At 45.1% G+C, this 13,484-nt stretch overlaps 1 protein-coding gene across 2 annotated transcripts in view; it reads right to left on the minus strand.

The window, feature by feature from the left end:
• The window catches only part of STX8 (syntaxin 8), a 251,648-nt gene that overhangs the window by 95,734 nt on the left and 142,430 nt on the right, over positions 1-13,484 (minus strand). For both annotated transcript variants that reach the window (XM_030296686.2, XM_030296687.2), the window contains exon 7: positions 5,429-5,530. In XM_030296686.2, the coding sequence (XP_030152546.1) occupies positions 5,429-5,530 (102 nt within the window). The remainder of the gene's footprint in view (positions 1-5,428; positions 5,531-13,484) is intronic.

Below are 13,484 nucleotides of genomic sequence, written 5' to 3' on the forward strand. Positions count from 1 at the left end.
AAGGGTAGGGAAACAAAAGACCGTTTCACGGTTCACAACCTTCTGCACTCAAAATGATGATGTGCTGGCCGCCACCCTCAGCTCGCTCGAGTCCCCAGAGTTAAACAAATGGAGTGCCATGTGAACAGTAACCCAGGGACACTTGAGGGACTCACTTAACTCCCTACCCCACAGTTAAAACACACCCGCCTGAAGCTTCATGTGCATGTCTGCTTATGTGGAAACGATCAATCGAGCCTTGCATGTGGGAAGTGCAGGGGATCAACTCTTTGCTATATGTCCCAGGCACCTGGAACAATCCCTCACCCCCCCCCCCCGCCCCCCACCAAACCTTTCTTTCTTCCTTCCTTCCTCCCTCCCTCCCTCCCTCCTTCCTTCCTCCCTCCCCTCTTTCTTTTTTCTTTTCTTTTTTTCTTTCTCTCTCTTTCTCTTTCTTAGAGAGAGAGTGTGAGCAGGAGAAGGGCAGAGGGAGGGAGAGAGAATCTCCTTGCTGAGCGTGGAGCCTGATGTGGGGCTCGATCCCATGACCCTTGGATCAGGACCTGAGCTGAAATCAAAGAGTCGGGTGCTTAACCAAATGAGTCACCCAGGCGCCCCAAACCTTTCTTACAAAGATCCTAACGTAACCTCCGTAGCATCTGGATATCCTCTTGTAAATGCTAGCTAAAGCTTACATAAAGGCAATATGGTTTACTTTTTTTGTACCCATCCCCTGGTTGATTCTCTCTGCTTCTATGCTACCAAATATGTCCGCTGGGTTTTGAATTTCAGGTTTTTATTTTATTTTTTTCCTAGGAGCTAGATTTTGGTCCCTTTTCAAATTTTCTGTTACTTTTTATAGTTTCCTATTTTCTGAAGATCCTTTCAAGCCTGTCATTTCTTTCTTTAAATATAATAAGCATAGTTAATTTTACCATCTGTGCCTGATAATTCTAATACTGAGAGTCAGTGCAGATTGATTTCTGTGGTCTGTTGCTGGTTCTGGCTCATGCTGTGTTGTTTCCATGTCTGCTAGGTTATCTTTGACTGCGTGCTGGTCACCGCCCTGAAAATTTGGTTTGGCTGATTCTTAGAGACCTGATAAATACACCCTCCTCCAGACAGGCGTTTCATTGTTTTCACCAGGCACCTGTCACTCTAGCACATGAATCTGCCCCAAACCAAATGCAGAGTATGGGGTTTCCGGCCCATCCTGAGTATAGATGCCCATGACGTAATTCCTTTCCATGCCCACAACTTGTCAGAACTATGGTTTTGTCCTTGTCCTTCTCAGTCTTTTCAGTGCCAAGGGCACCTTACTTCTGGTTCACTTTTACCCTAAGGGTATATCTCTCTGGGGACCCACTTCATTGGGGGAAGGGTCCCCTACTACACTCTTCAACTGGGGTGGGTCCAGGGCTGTAACTTCTACCCCACTTGCCTGCCCCTCTCAGGCTACAGAAGTCCCTGACTCCTGCCCACAAATGGGCTTTATCAGGAAAATAATCAAACTACTAGAAAGTACTAAGAGTTTAAGGACTGGAAGCAAAACAAAAGGACAGGTTAATATGGTGGTCCCTTAAAAAATTAAACGCTGAATTACTATTTGATTCAGCAATGTGACTTCTGAGCAGGACTTGAATCGATGCTTGTACACCTGTTCATAGTGACCTCATTCACCACATTAGCCAAAAAGTCCACGGACAGATAAACAGATAAACACTAACAGGTAAAATGTGGTGTGTATATGTATGTATATGTACAAATACACATATATACATCTACACACACACATCTACACACACACACACACACACACACACACACACACACAGCAATATTATTCAGCCTAAAAAAGGAAGGAATTTGTGACACACACTAGAGCATAGAGGACTCCTGAAGACATTATGCTGAGTGAAATAAGCCGGACACAAAAGGACAAATACTGTATGAATTTAGTCAAGTGAGATACCTGGTGGCATCCAATTCATAGAAAAAGAAAGTAGAATGGCAGCTGATGGGGGCCGGCTGGAGAAGAATGGGGAGCTAGTGTCGAATGGTGGCAGGGTCACAGTTGGGAAAGATGAAAAAGTTCTGGAGACAGACGTTGGAGACAGTTTCAGGACAACATGAATGTACTTAAAGCCACGGAGCTGCACGCTTAAAAATGGTTACGAAGGCAAATTTTGTGTCATGTACCTTTTACCATGATATTTTAAGTTAGGTTAGTTTGGGCGAGGGCTGCTAGAGCCACTCAGTAAATTCCACAGGGTGTCGTAATTTCACAGGCTTCATATTGATCAGTGGGAGACTCAGAAGTTAATTGCAGGGGTCATTAAACCAGTCTGGCCTCTCTAGAGCTTTGGAGGCCACGGGATAAACCTCGATCAACATGCAAAAACTAGTGCTGCTTGCCAACAAACAGAGATGCAACGATAGATTTCCCTGTAAAAAATGTAAATGCAATAATTTTCCTTTAAAGGTATCAGGCATTGGAAATACTATAAGGTTAGTTATTTGGGTGTGGATCGACAATACTTAGGACACTGCCTAGAAAAGATTAGGGGCAAAAAATTGATGGGATAAGAGAAAGAATTCTCTTTAGAGTAGTTCCACCAAAAGAATAAAGAAATGTCTATTTAACAATGCTGTATTACTGGACTTCTCCCTTCTGAGTCCCTACATATACGGTTGACCCAACACAGGTTTGAACTGTGCAAATTGACTTATGCATGGATTTTTGTCAAAAATACAGTGCAGGACTGTAAATGTGCTTTCTCATCCTTATGAGTTTAACATCTCTTCTCCGGCGTACTTTATTGTAAGAAAGGAGCACAAAATACATGTAAGGTACAAAATATGTGTTAACTGTTTATGGTATCAGGAAGGCTCCAGGTCAACAGCAGGCTATTAGTAGTTAAGTTTTGGGGGGAGTCAAACGTGATACGCAGGGGGCACCTGGGTGGCTCAGTCAGTTAAGCATCTGACTCCGGCTCAGGTCATGATCTCACCGTGTGCGAGATCGAGCCCTGTGTCAGGCTCTCTGCCGTCAGCACAGAGCCCGCTTCGCATCCTCAGTCCCCTGCTCTCTCTGCCCCTTCCCTGCTTACGCTCTCTGACTCCTTCAAAAATAAACAAACTTAAAAAAAAATGTATATGTAGATTTCTGCCTGCACAGGGGGGGTCAACATCCCTGACCTCTGCACTGTTCAAGAGCCAACAGTAATTCTACTACAGATTATGTATAACTAAATATAAATGGCACGAGACAAATTTACAGTTAACTTGTTTTTAAAATACCAAGTTTTAGAAGCATGTATTTTAGTAATTGTGGGAGTTTCTAAATTTCTTCTATTAAAAAGAGATACTTAGAGTTCAAGTCAGATGATTTGATGCACATTTCTGGGTGTAAACACCAACACCAAGCAATACCATAAAATAAGAAACTGGCAGCAGAAGTAACATTCCTCGCTGTGACTTCATGAGTAACACGTGCCGAGGGCCACTGCGTTGCAAATACAAAAAGCTTACCCACACATCCATATACACGGTCATTCCAAACTAACAGCAACATGACTGCTTTGCACGTAAAAGAGGCTTCAAGAAAGCTGTCCCTGAATCGGGACGACTGTTCCTACTTTAAAAGCACAGAGATGAGAGCTAATCCTTGCTCACAGCTTACTATGTGCCAATACCGCACTAAGTGCTACAAATCTGTCTCTGTGTATATATCTACATCTATATCATCTGTAACTAAACCTGTATCTTTATCTTTATCTATATTAATTCATTTATTCCTTACAACAACCCTGTCGGGTGTTTACCATTAGCATTCCCATTTCAAAGATGGGAAAACCGAGGCAAAGGGGAGCTTGGGCTTCTCCAAGGTCGCATAGTCGGTGAGGGGTGCCGCTGGGAGGCAAGTCCAGGCTCTAGGGCCCCCACTCTTAACCACCCCACTGCAGGGCCTCTCCGCGTAAATATGGACAGTCAGGGAAGACGGCCAGCGTTAGACACTTCACCTGTTCTACACGGTTTAATGTTGATAACCAGGTTATCCACTCTTTTACACGTGGGGGAAGTGAGGCTCAGCAAGACTAAGTTCCTACAGAGATCAAGGCAGTTGGAGTTGGAGGTGGGAGTAAGCCCGCATCTCCCTGTCTCCGAAGTTTCAGGATCTAGCACCGAACGAAGTCCCCGTGGAGCAAGGTCACGTGAGAAGGTTGGTAAAGTGAAAAGCAAGGATGTGTTGCTTTTGCAGGATGCAGAGGCACAGGGTGTCTGCTATCTGGTGGATGAGAATTCCGGGGCTGGGGAATGCAGGCACGTGATCACAGGGGAGCAGGGAGGTCCCTCAGACTTCTACTTCCTGAGGTTCCAGAGGCCTTAGCTACCTCCTCAGTCACCCTGTTGTTCTAGACATCTGTCAAACCAGCACACCAGGTAAAGAAGGTAATGCTTCTCAAGCTACACATCTCCAGTGACCTTTGCACAGAGGATCCTCGTTCTGAAACTGGGTACGGATCAGAGGGATCCACTGTATTTTTCACATTCAAAGGGCTAAGAGGCAAAGCGTGTGCTCTGATCACCAGTGTTCTGAGTGCTATTATACTTTTGTTTCCAATAAAGGTATTAGCTTTATAAACCTGGTGCACCTTTGTGGGAGGAAGCACCCGGTAACTGTCGCTTTGGTCAGTACCACTGTCACTACCGTTTATCATCACTTACCTTTGGGCGAAGCACCACGCACAGGCAACACGGAATTCAAACCTCACAAAAATCGGCATTGGAGCTTTGGGTGAATGGTAAGTACCTATGTCCGAATTGCCTGCCGTCCTTGTCAAATAATGAACATCCATTCCAGCCCTACTTAATCAGAATCTCTAGGGCAGGGCCAACGGGTCAGTGTTTCGAGAGCCACGCCAAGTGATTCTTGTCTTGGCACAGATAGCCCCATTTTATGCACAAGGTATCAAGCAGTAAAGTGACTGCCAAAGACTAACATCACTGAATATAGGATGCGAACTCCACCAGACTTCAGAACCTGGGCTCTTAACCGCTCTGGAGTTCAAGCTTCAACCATGAAGCTTCCAAGTAGAAAAAAGGCACAAAGTAAGCAAGATCGCCTTCAACACCTGCGATCATCTACCAGCAGCGACCTGCCTACTGTCACACGATTTCCCAAACTGGTTTTCTCTGTAAGCATACAGAGACAGATCCTATTTTAAATTAAAAAAAAAAAATTAACAGTGCATTATACTTCTCCTACGCTCGTAATCCTTCATTTTCACAAGATTTGGGGCTCTCTTAGCGATTTCAATGCTTCATCAAAAGGGATTGTCTGCAACAGAAGAGCAACCAAATCCCTGTGGAAACGCAGGCAACTGAAAGCAGAGTCCATGCACAAGTGATGATGGGAGGCAGAACGGTAAGTGTAGAGATCCCTTACCGCAAGACGTTGACTTTCTGTCCACTATGTTCATACGCCTGGTCTCCGTGCGGAGTTTCCCGTCTGTGTTCTCCACCAGGTTGGCGAGGTCATCAATTATCTCTAGAAAGGAAGGCAGAGATGCATGGTTAAGACTCTAGAAACACCCAGGCTCACATCAAAGTATCACAGCGGAGGCCAGCCTAGTCCCTACTGATAATTCTCTCGCGTGCAGTGAGGGGAAAGGTAAAGAGCTCATGTGTGTTCTTTGGAAACTGCAATCCTGATTTATAAGAGGTGGTGGTGGTGGTGTAGGGCTGTGGGAGTCGTAGCAAAGGGAAAAACCGATTGAATGCAAGTCTGGAACACAGAGGAGGAATGTCAGAAGTTCCGGGGAAGAAAAGCAGGACCCAGCAAAGTTACGCCCAGCCACACTGTCATGCCAGCTTTATGGCAGATGGACTACAGGAGATCACTTCTTGTTTCTTATGTTTGTATTCTAATTATTTTCTTGCATGCTTTCTTTGGTGGGAAGAGTAGGACAGGGTCCTTCTCGAGAAAACTGCTTGATGACGAAATCTGGCCAACCAAGGGGTGAAAAGAAATAAAAAACTCTAGGATAGAAGAAGCCAGAGACCATGACCTAAGAGATGGTGGAGACAGCTGGAGCCATCTAAATACTGAGTTGGGAATCAGCAGATACAGGGATTACATTACAAAAAGGTAGATAAATGTTGTAAACAGCGACGATGTAATTATAACCAAAATCAGGAAGCAGTTGGGAGGCTGCGTGGTGGGAGAAAGGTGGAAAGAATTTGAAGGTGTTGATTTCCCCACCATGCACAGCGGAGTCCCATCAAGCTGCGGAAAAGCAAAACATAGACCTATGGCTTTTCAAAATCACCAAAGCTTCAGTGCTTTAGGTAATTTTTTTTGTTAACCTTAGATCTTTTAGTAATTACCATCTCTTGTAAAGAATCCTCTACCTGAAGTTGAGTTTTTTTTTACGCTAATTGTCTTCTTTTAAGATTGAATTATTAGAGTTGACTATGGTAATCTCCTTAAAGTGAAATTAAGCTCTTAGTAACACTTAAAATAGGACATATAGCATAATCCTAATGATGCAAAATTACTTCTAGCTGCCCTTTCATATGGACAAACCTACAAGGATATATCTGGATGATGGGAAGGATGACTATTTCTAGGTGGTGGGATCCTGGGTGAGCTTCCTTGTGTTTTCTGTATTGTTTGAATTTCCTCTAATGAGTACATAGTACTTTTTTCTTTTTTTTAATTTTTTTTTTACATTTATTTATTTTTGAGAGACAGAGCATGAGTAGGGGAGGGGCAGAGAGAGGGAGACACAGAATCGGAAGCAGGCTCCAGGCTCTGAGCTGTCAGCACAGAGCCCAACATGGGGCTTGAACCCACAAACCGTGAGATCATGACCTGAGCCGAAATCAGACGCTTAACCAACTGAGCCACCCAGGCCCCCCACATAGTACTTTTTCAATTTTGGTTCCCTTTCTTCCCTCTTTCCCTCCCTTCCTCTTTTTTTTTCTTTCTTTTAAGTGAGTGCTTTAGAGATCCATTGTCCAATATGAGTCACTGCTTCTGTTAAAGAATTAAATAAAACAAGGTAATCAAAGAAAGTTTTCAGAATGATGCTGGAGCTGTGTTTTAATTTTTGTTTGTTTACTTATCCATTTTGAGAGAGAGAGAGAGAGAGAAGAGAGCCAGCGTGGGCAGGGGAGGGGCAGAGAAAGAAGGAGAGAGAGAAACTCAAGGAGGCTCCACAGGGTCAGCACAGAGTCCAACACAGGGCTTGATCTTGTGAACTGGGAGATTATGACCTGAGTCGAAATCAAGGGTGGGTCGCTCAACTGACTGAGCCACCCAGGTAGGTGCCCCTGGAGCTGAGTTTTAAAGGCCGTGGGCGTAAAGAAGCAGGAAGACAGCAGTGCTCGCGGAAAGAAACAGCACGTGGAAGGCACGGAAGAGGCGGCCGCTCCTCCTGGGCTCCTGCAGCCCTTGGGACAACCTCCATTTCCTTGCAGACCCGTGTGTTTCGTATTCTAATTACTTGCTTGCCTGCCTTTCTTTGGTGGGAAGAATAGGACAGAGAGGCTCACTTTCCTTCATTGCTCTACCCGTGATGCCCAGTGGAATGTCTAGTACACAGCCAGATAAAATAAACACAAAGCGATGGAGGCAATGAATGGATGGAGTCTAAAAGACAGAATTTCAAAGTACTTTTCTGTCTCTTAGGCCAGCAGATCTAGGCCAAAACTGTCAAATGGTATCTGTATACGGGCTGCCCGGAAAACTTTTCGCTACCATTTAACAGTGCATTCGAGGGTTTTTGTGTTCATTTTGTTTTTAAGTTTATTTATTTATTTGGGACGGGGGAAGGGGCAAAGACAGAGGGAGAGAGAGAATCCCAAGCAGGGTCTGCACTGTCCTTATACGCTGTGTGCACAGTGCAGAGCCTGACGTGGGACTCCGACTCGTGAACCGTGAGATCATGACCTGAGCCGAAACCAAGAGCTGGACACTCAACCAACTGAGCCACCCAGGCGCCCCAACAGTGCACTTGTGACTCTCCAGTCAGTGACAGTTTTCCAGTTTTCCTCCCGTCTCCAAGCTCTGCGTAGTGTCTTCTGCCTCTTAAATGCCCGCAGTCCCACCCTTCTGTATATTTTTACGCTGTAACACTACCATGGTGATTTTATGTACCTTTCAGTTTCCTCAATATGTAAATTAAAAACCTGAAAATCTCTGCTGTATATAGCTCCCCAAAATTCTTGACCCAGGCAGCCAAGTGCCTACTGTTTATCCGTACCTCGAAATTCCTACAAATATCTGAGTCTCAGGATCTCTAAACTAAACTGTTCATCTTCCCCTACGCCTGACCCCGCCTCCGACATTCCCTGTCCCCATCCATGGCACCAACGTTCGCCTGCTGGCCCACGCTAGAAATCTTCAGTCACTCGGCCTCCCCCTCCCCCGGTCATGCCACTTGAAGCCACTCGACTTGACCCTGCCTCCCGGGGTTCTCTCAATCTCATGCTTTCTCTTAAACTCTGCTACTAATATCTCACAAAGTTGTGCCAGTGTTTCTCGAACAATGTCCAAACTTATCTTCCTGTTTCTAGTTCTGCATCTTCTCGTTCCACCCTCCACACTATAGCCAGGGACGCATTTTGATTTTTTTCATATTTTAACTAGTTAAAACTCAAATTTAAAGCCACTTGTGGGTGGTGACTACTATATCAAACAACATATCTCTAAAGCAATCATAAAAAAAAAAAAAGAAAGAAAGAAAGCCATACATCAATATATAGAGATTTAAACAAAAAAAACAGAGGGAGGGGCTCCTGGGTGGCTCAGTCGGTTCAGCGTCCGACTTCAGCACAGGTCATGATCTCACGGTTTGTGGGTTCGAGACCCATGTTGGGCTCTGTGCTGACAGCTCAGAGCCTGGAGCCTGCTTTGGGTTCTGTGTCTCCCTCTCTGTCTCAGCCCCTCCCCCACTCATGCTCTGTCTCTCTCTCTTTCTCTCTCTGTCTCAAAAAAAATAAACATTAAAAAAAATTTTTTAAACCCAACTGTCAGTAAAAAATAGAAACCCAATCCCCAGGGCTCATCTACTCTCACATCTCAAGAGTGTGTTTTTCATTTTAATAAGCTTTCCTGCTTAAGTCACTTGCCTGTGTTGCATGTCTGTCCTTGAATTCCTTCTCGTAACAAGACCAAGAACCTCCAGCAACACCTTTGGGATGGGCTGGGTTGTGGCCCCCGGGGCCCTGGGTCTCCCCTGTCCACCCAGCGACACTTAGAAATAAATCTAACAAAAGACGTGCAAGCCTTGTACACTGAAAACCGTAAACCACCGCTGGTTGAGAGCTGGTTGAGAAATTAAAGAGACGGGAGTGCTGTACTGCATTCGCGGACTGAAAAGACTCCATGTTTTAAAGACACCTGCTGTCTCTCAACTGATCTATAGACTCAGTGTAGCCCCACTCAAAATCCTGGCAGGTTTTTCATTCACATGTGGAATTTAAGAAACAAAAAAAATGAACAAAGGAAAAAAAAAAAGAGAGAGAAGCCAAGAAACTCTCTTGACTGCAGAGAACAAACTGATGGTTCCCAGAGGGGAGGTGGGGGTGGGGGATGGGTGAAACAGGCGATGGGGATCAAGGAGGGCACTGGCTGTGCCCAGCGCTGGGTGATGTGTGCAAGTGTTGAACGACTTACCCTGTACCCCTGAAACTAATATTACACTATGAACCACGCTGGAATTGAAATAAAAAATTCATTAATTCATTCATTAATTTAAAAAAATCCTAGCATAAAAAAAATAACACTGGCAAGCTAATTTTAAAATGTACATGGAGGGGCGCCTGGGTGGCTCAGTTGGTTAGGCGGCCGACTTCGGCTCAGGTCACGATCTCGCGGTCCGTGAGTTCGAGCCCCGCGTCGGGCTCTGTGCTGACAGCTCAGAGCCTGGAGCCTGCTTCATATTCTGTGTCTCTCTCTCTCTGACCCTCCCCTGTTAATGCTCTGTCTCTCCCTGTCTCAAAAATAAATAAAACGTTAAAAAAATTATAAAAAAAAATGTACATGGAAAGGCAGATGGTTTAGAATAGCCAAAATAATCTTGCCAAAAAAAAAAAAAAAAAGGAAAAAAGTTGGAGGTACTATACTACCCAAATCCCAGATTTATTATAAATATATAGCAATCAGGACAGTGTTGGCAGAAGGACAACAGTATTGGCAGAAGGACAAACAGATTTGTTCTATGTGGACCAAACCAGGGGCGCCTGGGTGGTTCAGCTGGTTGAGTGTCTGACTCTTGATTGTGGCTCAGGTCATGATCTCACAGTGAGTTTGTGAGATCGAGCCCTGGGTCAGAGACTGCTTGGGATTCTCTGTCTCCCTCTCTCTCTCTCTCCCCCTTTCCTGCTCATTCTCTCTCTCTCTCCCCCAAAATAAATAAATACACTTAAAAAAAAGGTAAACTAGAAAAAAATTAAGTTTACAATATTCAGATACTCCTAAGATTTTCCAGGGAGGCAGGCAGGCGTGCATTCTGGGAAGACAGGGCGAATGCTTTAGAACAACAAAACTGCCAGACCGCAGAGGTCATGTGACCGTGCCGCGGTTCCTCCCCTTTTCTCCAGCATCCCTGGCAACAGGGGCAGGCTGATGAACATTTTGCTGAACGCTCCCAGCCACTGGTGACATGGAAACTCGCAAGAAAAATCACTTCCACGGCTGAGCTGGAGGGTGACTCTCATTATTATAAGGTTCTACCCATTGAGCCGAACACCTGCCCACTTTCACGGTCCACCAGAGTTATTTCTAGAACACAACACCAGTGTTCCTTCTTCCACAAGACACTTCTCCTCTCCCTCCTTAGTCTTCTCTTTGGGGGTAAAGACGCTGAGCTGGAAACTTTGACAGATCCTGAGAGGAAGCAGTTTCAAAATCTTGTGACATCTTGGCGCTTTGGGCATAGTGTTCATCCTACAGTGCCATGTGTGGGCTGGACATGCCACCTCGGTTTTGGTCTGGTGAGGTGAGCACGGAACCCAGATGGGCTTATACACTGGAGCAAATGTAAAAGCATATGGTTTGGTTTTTTTTTTTTTAAGTCTATTTATTTATTTTGGGGGGGAGCAGACAGAGAGAGAGGGAGACCCAGAATCCGAAGCAGGCTCCAAGGTCTGAGCTGTCAGCACAGAGCCCGACGCGGGGCTTGCCCCCATGAACCGTGAAATCGTGACCTGAGCCGAAGTCGGATGCTTAACCGACGGAGCCACCCAGGCGCCCCAAAGCGAATGGTTTTTATCACCCACTCTCTGTGTCCTATCAGGATATTCCACAGTAATGTGCTTCGTACCGTTACTTGGCACAATGCGATTGGTCCACACAACTGATCACAGTCTAATGATTATGTTTTTTTTTTTTTCAACGTTTTTTTATTTATTTTGGGGACAGAGAGAGACAGAGCATGAACGGGGGAGGGGCAGAGAGAGAGGGAGACACAGAATCGGAAAGAGGCTCCAGGCTCCGAGCCATCAGCCCAGAGCCTGACGCGGGGCTCGAACTCACGGACCGCAAGATCGTGACTAATGATTATGTTTTAATGCTGCAGTACGTAATACGAAACTCAGGCGTCATCAGCCTCCATCACTAAAACAAAGTCAATGTAAAATACTCCTTGTCTGACACTAAACATTTGTCAGTCGTTAAAGGCTAACTGGGTTTCTAGATAGATTCCTTTTAAACTTTATAAATATTTACAACTGAGAGGTAGATCAGGACTTTGTGTGTAGCAGATTAGCTCAGCCAAGATCAGTAGTCAACGCTGAGGGTGTTGATTTTTTGTTTTAAGTTTATTTATTTTTTTAGTAACCTCTACACCCAGAGTGGGGCTTGTACCCATGACCCTGAGATCAAGGGCCGGATGCTCTTCTGACTGAGCCGGCCGGGCGCCCCAAGAGGGTTCTTGTTTTTAATCTCAGACCAAACACAAAGTTTTTCATTGGGTTGCTAAACCTCTTCTGATTACTGATGTGTTGTTTGTTTGTTTACAAAACCAACTCTATTTTTTTTTTTTGAGTGACACAATTATTTAACAGCAGTTTATGAATGACAGGGGGGCCAAAAAAAAAAAAAGACAAAAGTTGTCCCAACACCCCGGTAATCACTTCTATGTGTTCTCTTCTCAGATTTGATATAAACATATATTTTTATATAATTGCAACACAGAAGCCTTTTGCCCCATTAACATGAGCTCTTTTATGATCTTTCATGTTGCTACACAGTCTCCCTTCACAGTTATAATTTCTAATGGTTACAAAATATTCCTTCCATTAAATAAACATTCATTAAAAATAGCCCACTGTCAGGGACTTAGAATGTTTCTATATTTATACATAATGAGTCAACGAATTCTTTCCTCCATTATCATTTTCTTCCTTTTGTCTCATTTCCTTACGTTAACACCCTGGGGTTCTGATGGCCGCGTGGACTTGGAAACACATTGCCACATCAGTTTTTCAAAGGTTTATACTGCCGCTGTGGGTTCGCCCCACCGTGTCACAGCTGCTCTGAACTCCCCAGATTTCCAGGGGCAGGCAGTCCAGGGGGATTCCCACCCTGCAGCCCGCAAGCTGGGAAGTCCCCCAACCAGAGTCTCTTACCAGCAAATTAAACACAGGTTTCCGAGCACAGGTCGAGAAACGACCGGCTGCCTCTTGCAGATTCCGGGCAGTCCCGGCCTCTCGAGAGAGACTGATCTTTCGCTTCCTGGTTAAGTGTTTGCATTTGGGTTCGGAGAAGGAGGCTGTATGTCCACCGTGCGTGGATTTGGGACACCGTGTGCCATTCCGACACGGGGCGGAACAACGGTCAAGGTAAAGCGTGACACAAAACCGGCAGAATCAAAAGTGGTAAGAAACACACCGCATCGCACTATCTGACTCCAATTATACTCGTCACTTCTTCCCGCTCTCAAGGACATTGCCAATTATATTCCATATTAAGGCAGACCGCGTGCTGCATGTTTCCAGGATAAGTCTGGTGCTTTTTCATTTTCTTTTTTTTTTTTTTCTTTGTGCTCACAGCGGAAGGTGGCAGTTGTGAAGTCGTTATACTTCTGTGCCTCTGGCTTATACTGCCAGTAACATTTGAAGACAAATGCTAGGACAAACCAGGAGTGAATAAACAGCCCTTCTTGAGGGCATTTGTTTAACCGCCTCCACTCCCTGTAATGGAAATTTAAAATTAGGAGTGGGGGGGGGGGCGCCTGGGTGGCTCCGTCGGTTGAGCGTCCGACTTCGGCCCAGGTCACAATCTCACGGTCTGTGGGTTCGAGCCCCGCGTCGGGCTCTGGGCTGATGGCTCGGAGCCTGGAGCCTGCTTCCAATTCTGTGTCTCCCTCTCTCTCTGACCCTCACCCGTTCATGCTCTGTTTCTGTCTCAAAAGTAAAATAAACGTTAAAAAAAAAATTAAAATTTAAAAAAAAATAAATAAATAAAATTAGGAGTGGGGGTGGGACCTTTAACA

The sequence above is a fragment of the Lynx canadensis genome, chromosome E1 (genome assembly GCF_007474595.2).
Source record: "Lynx canadensis isolate LIC74 chromosome E1, mLynCan4.pri.v2, whole genome shotgun sequence".
In the NCBI taxonomy this organism is placed as follows: Eukaryota; Metazoa; Chordata; class Mammalia; order Carnivora; family Felidae; genus Lynx; species Lynx canadensis.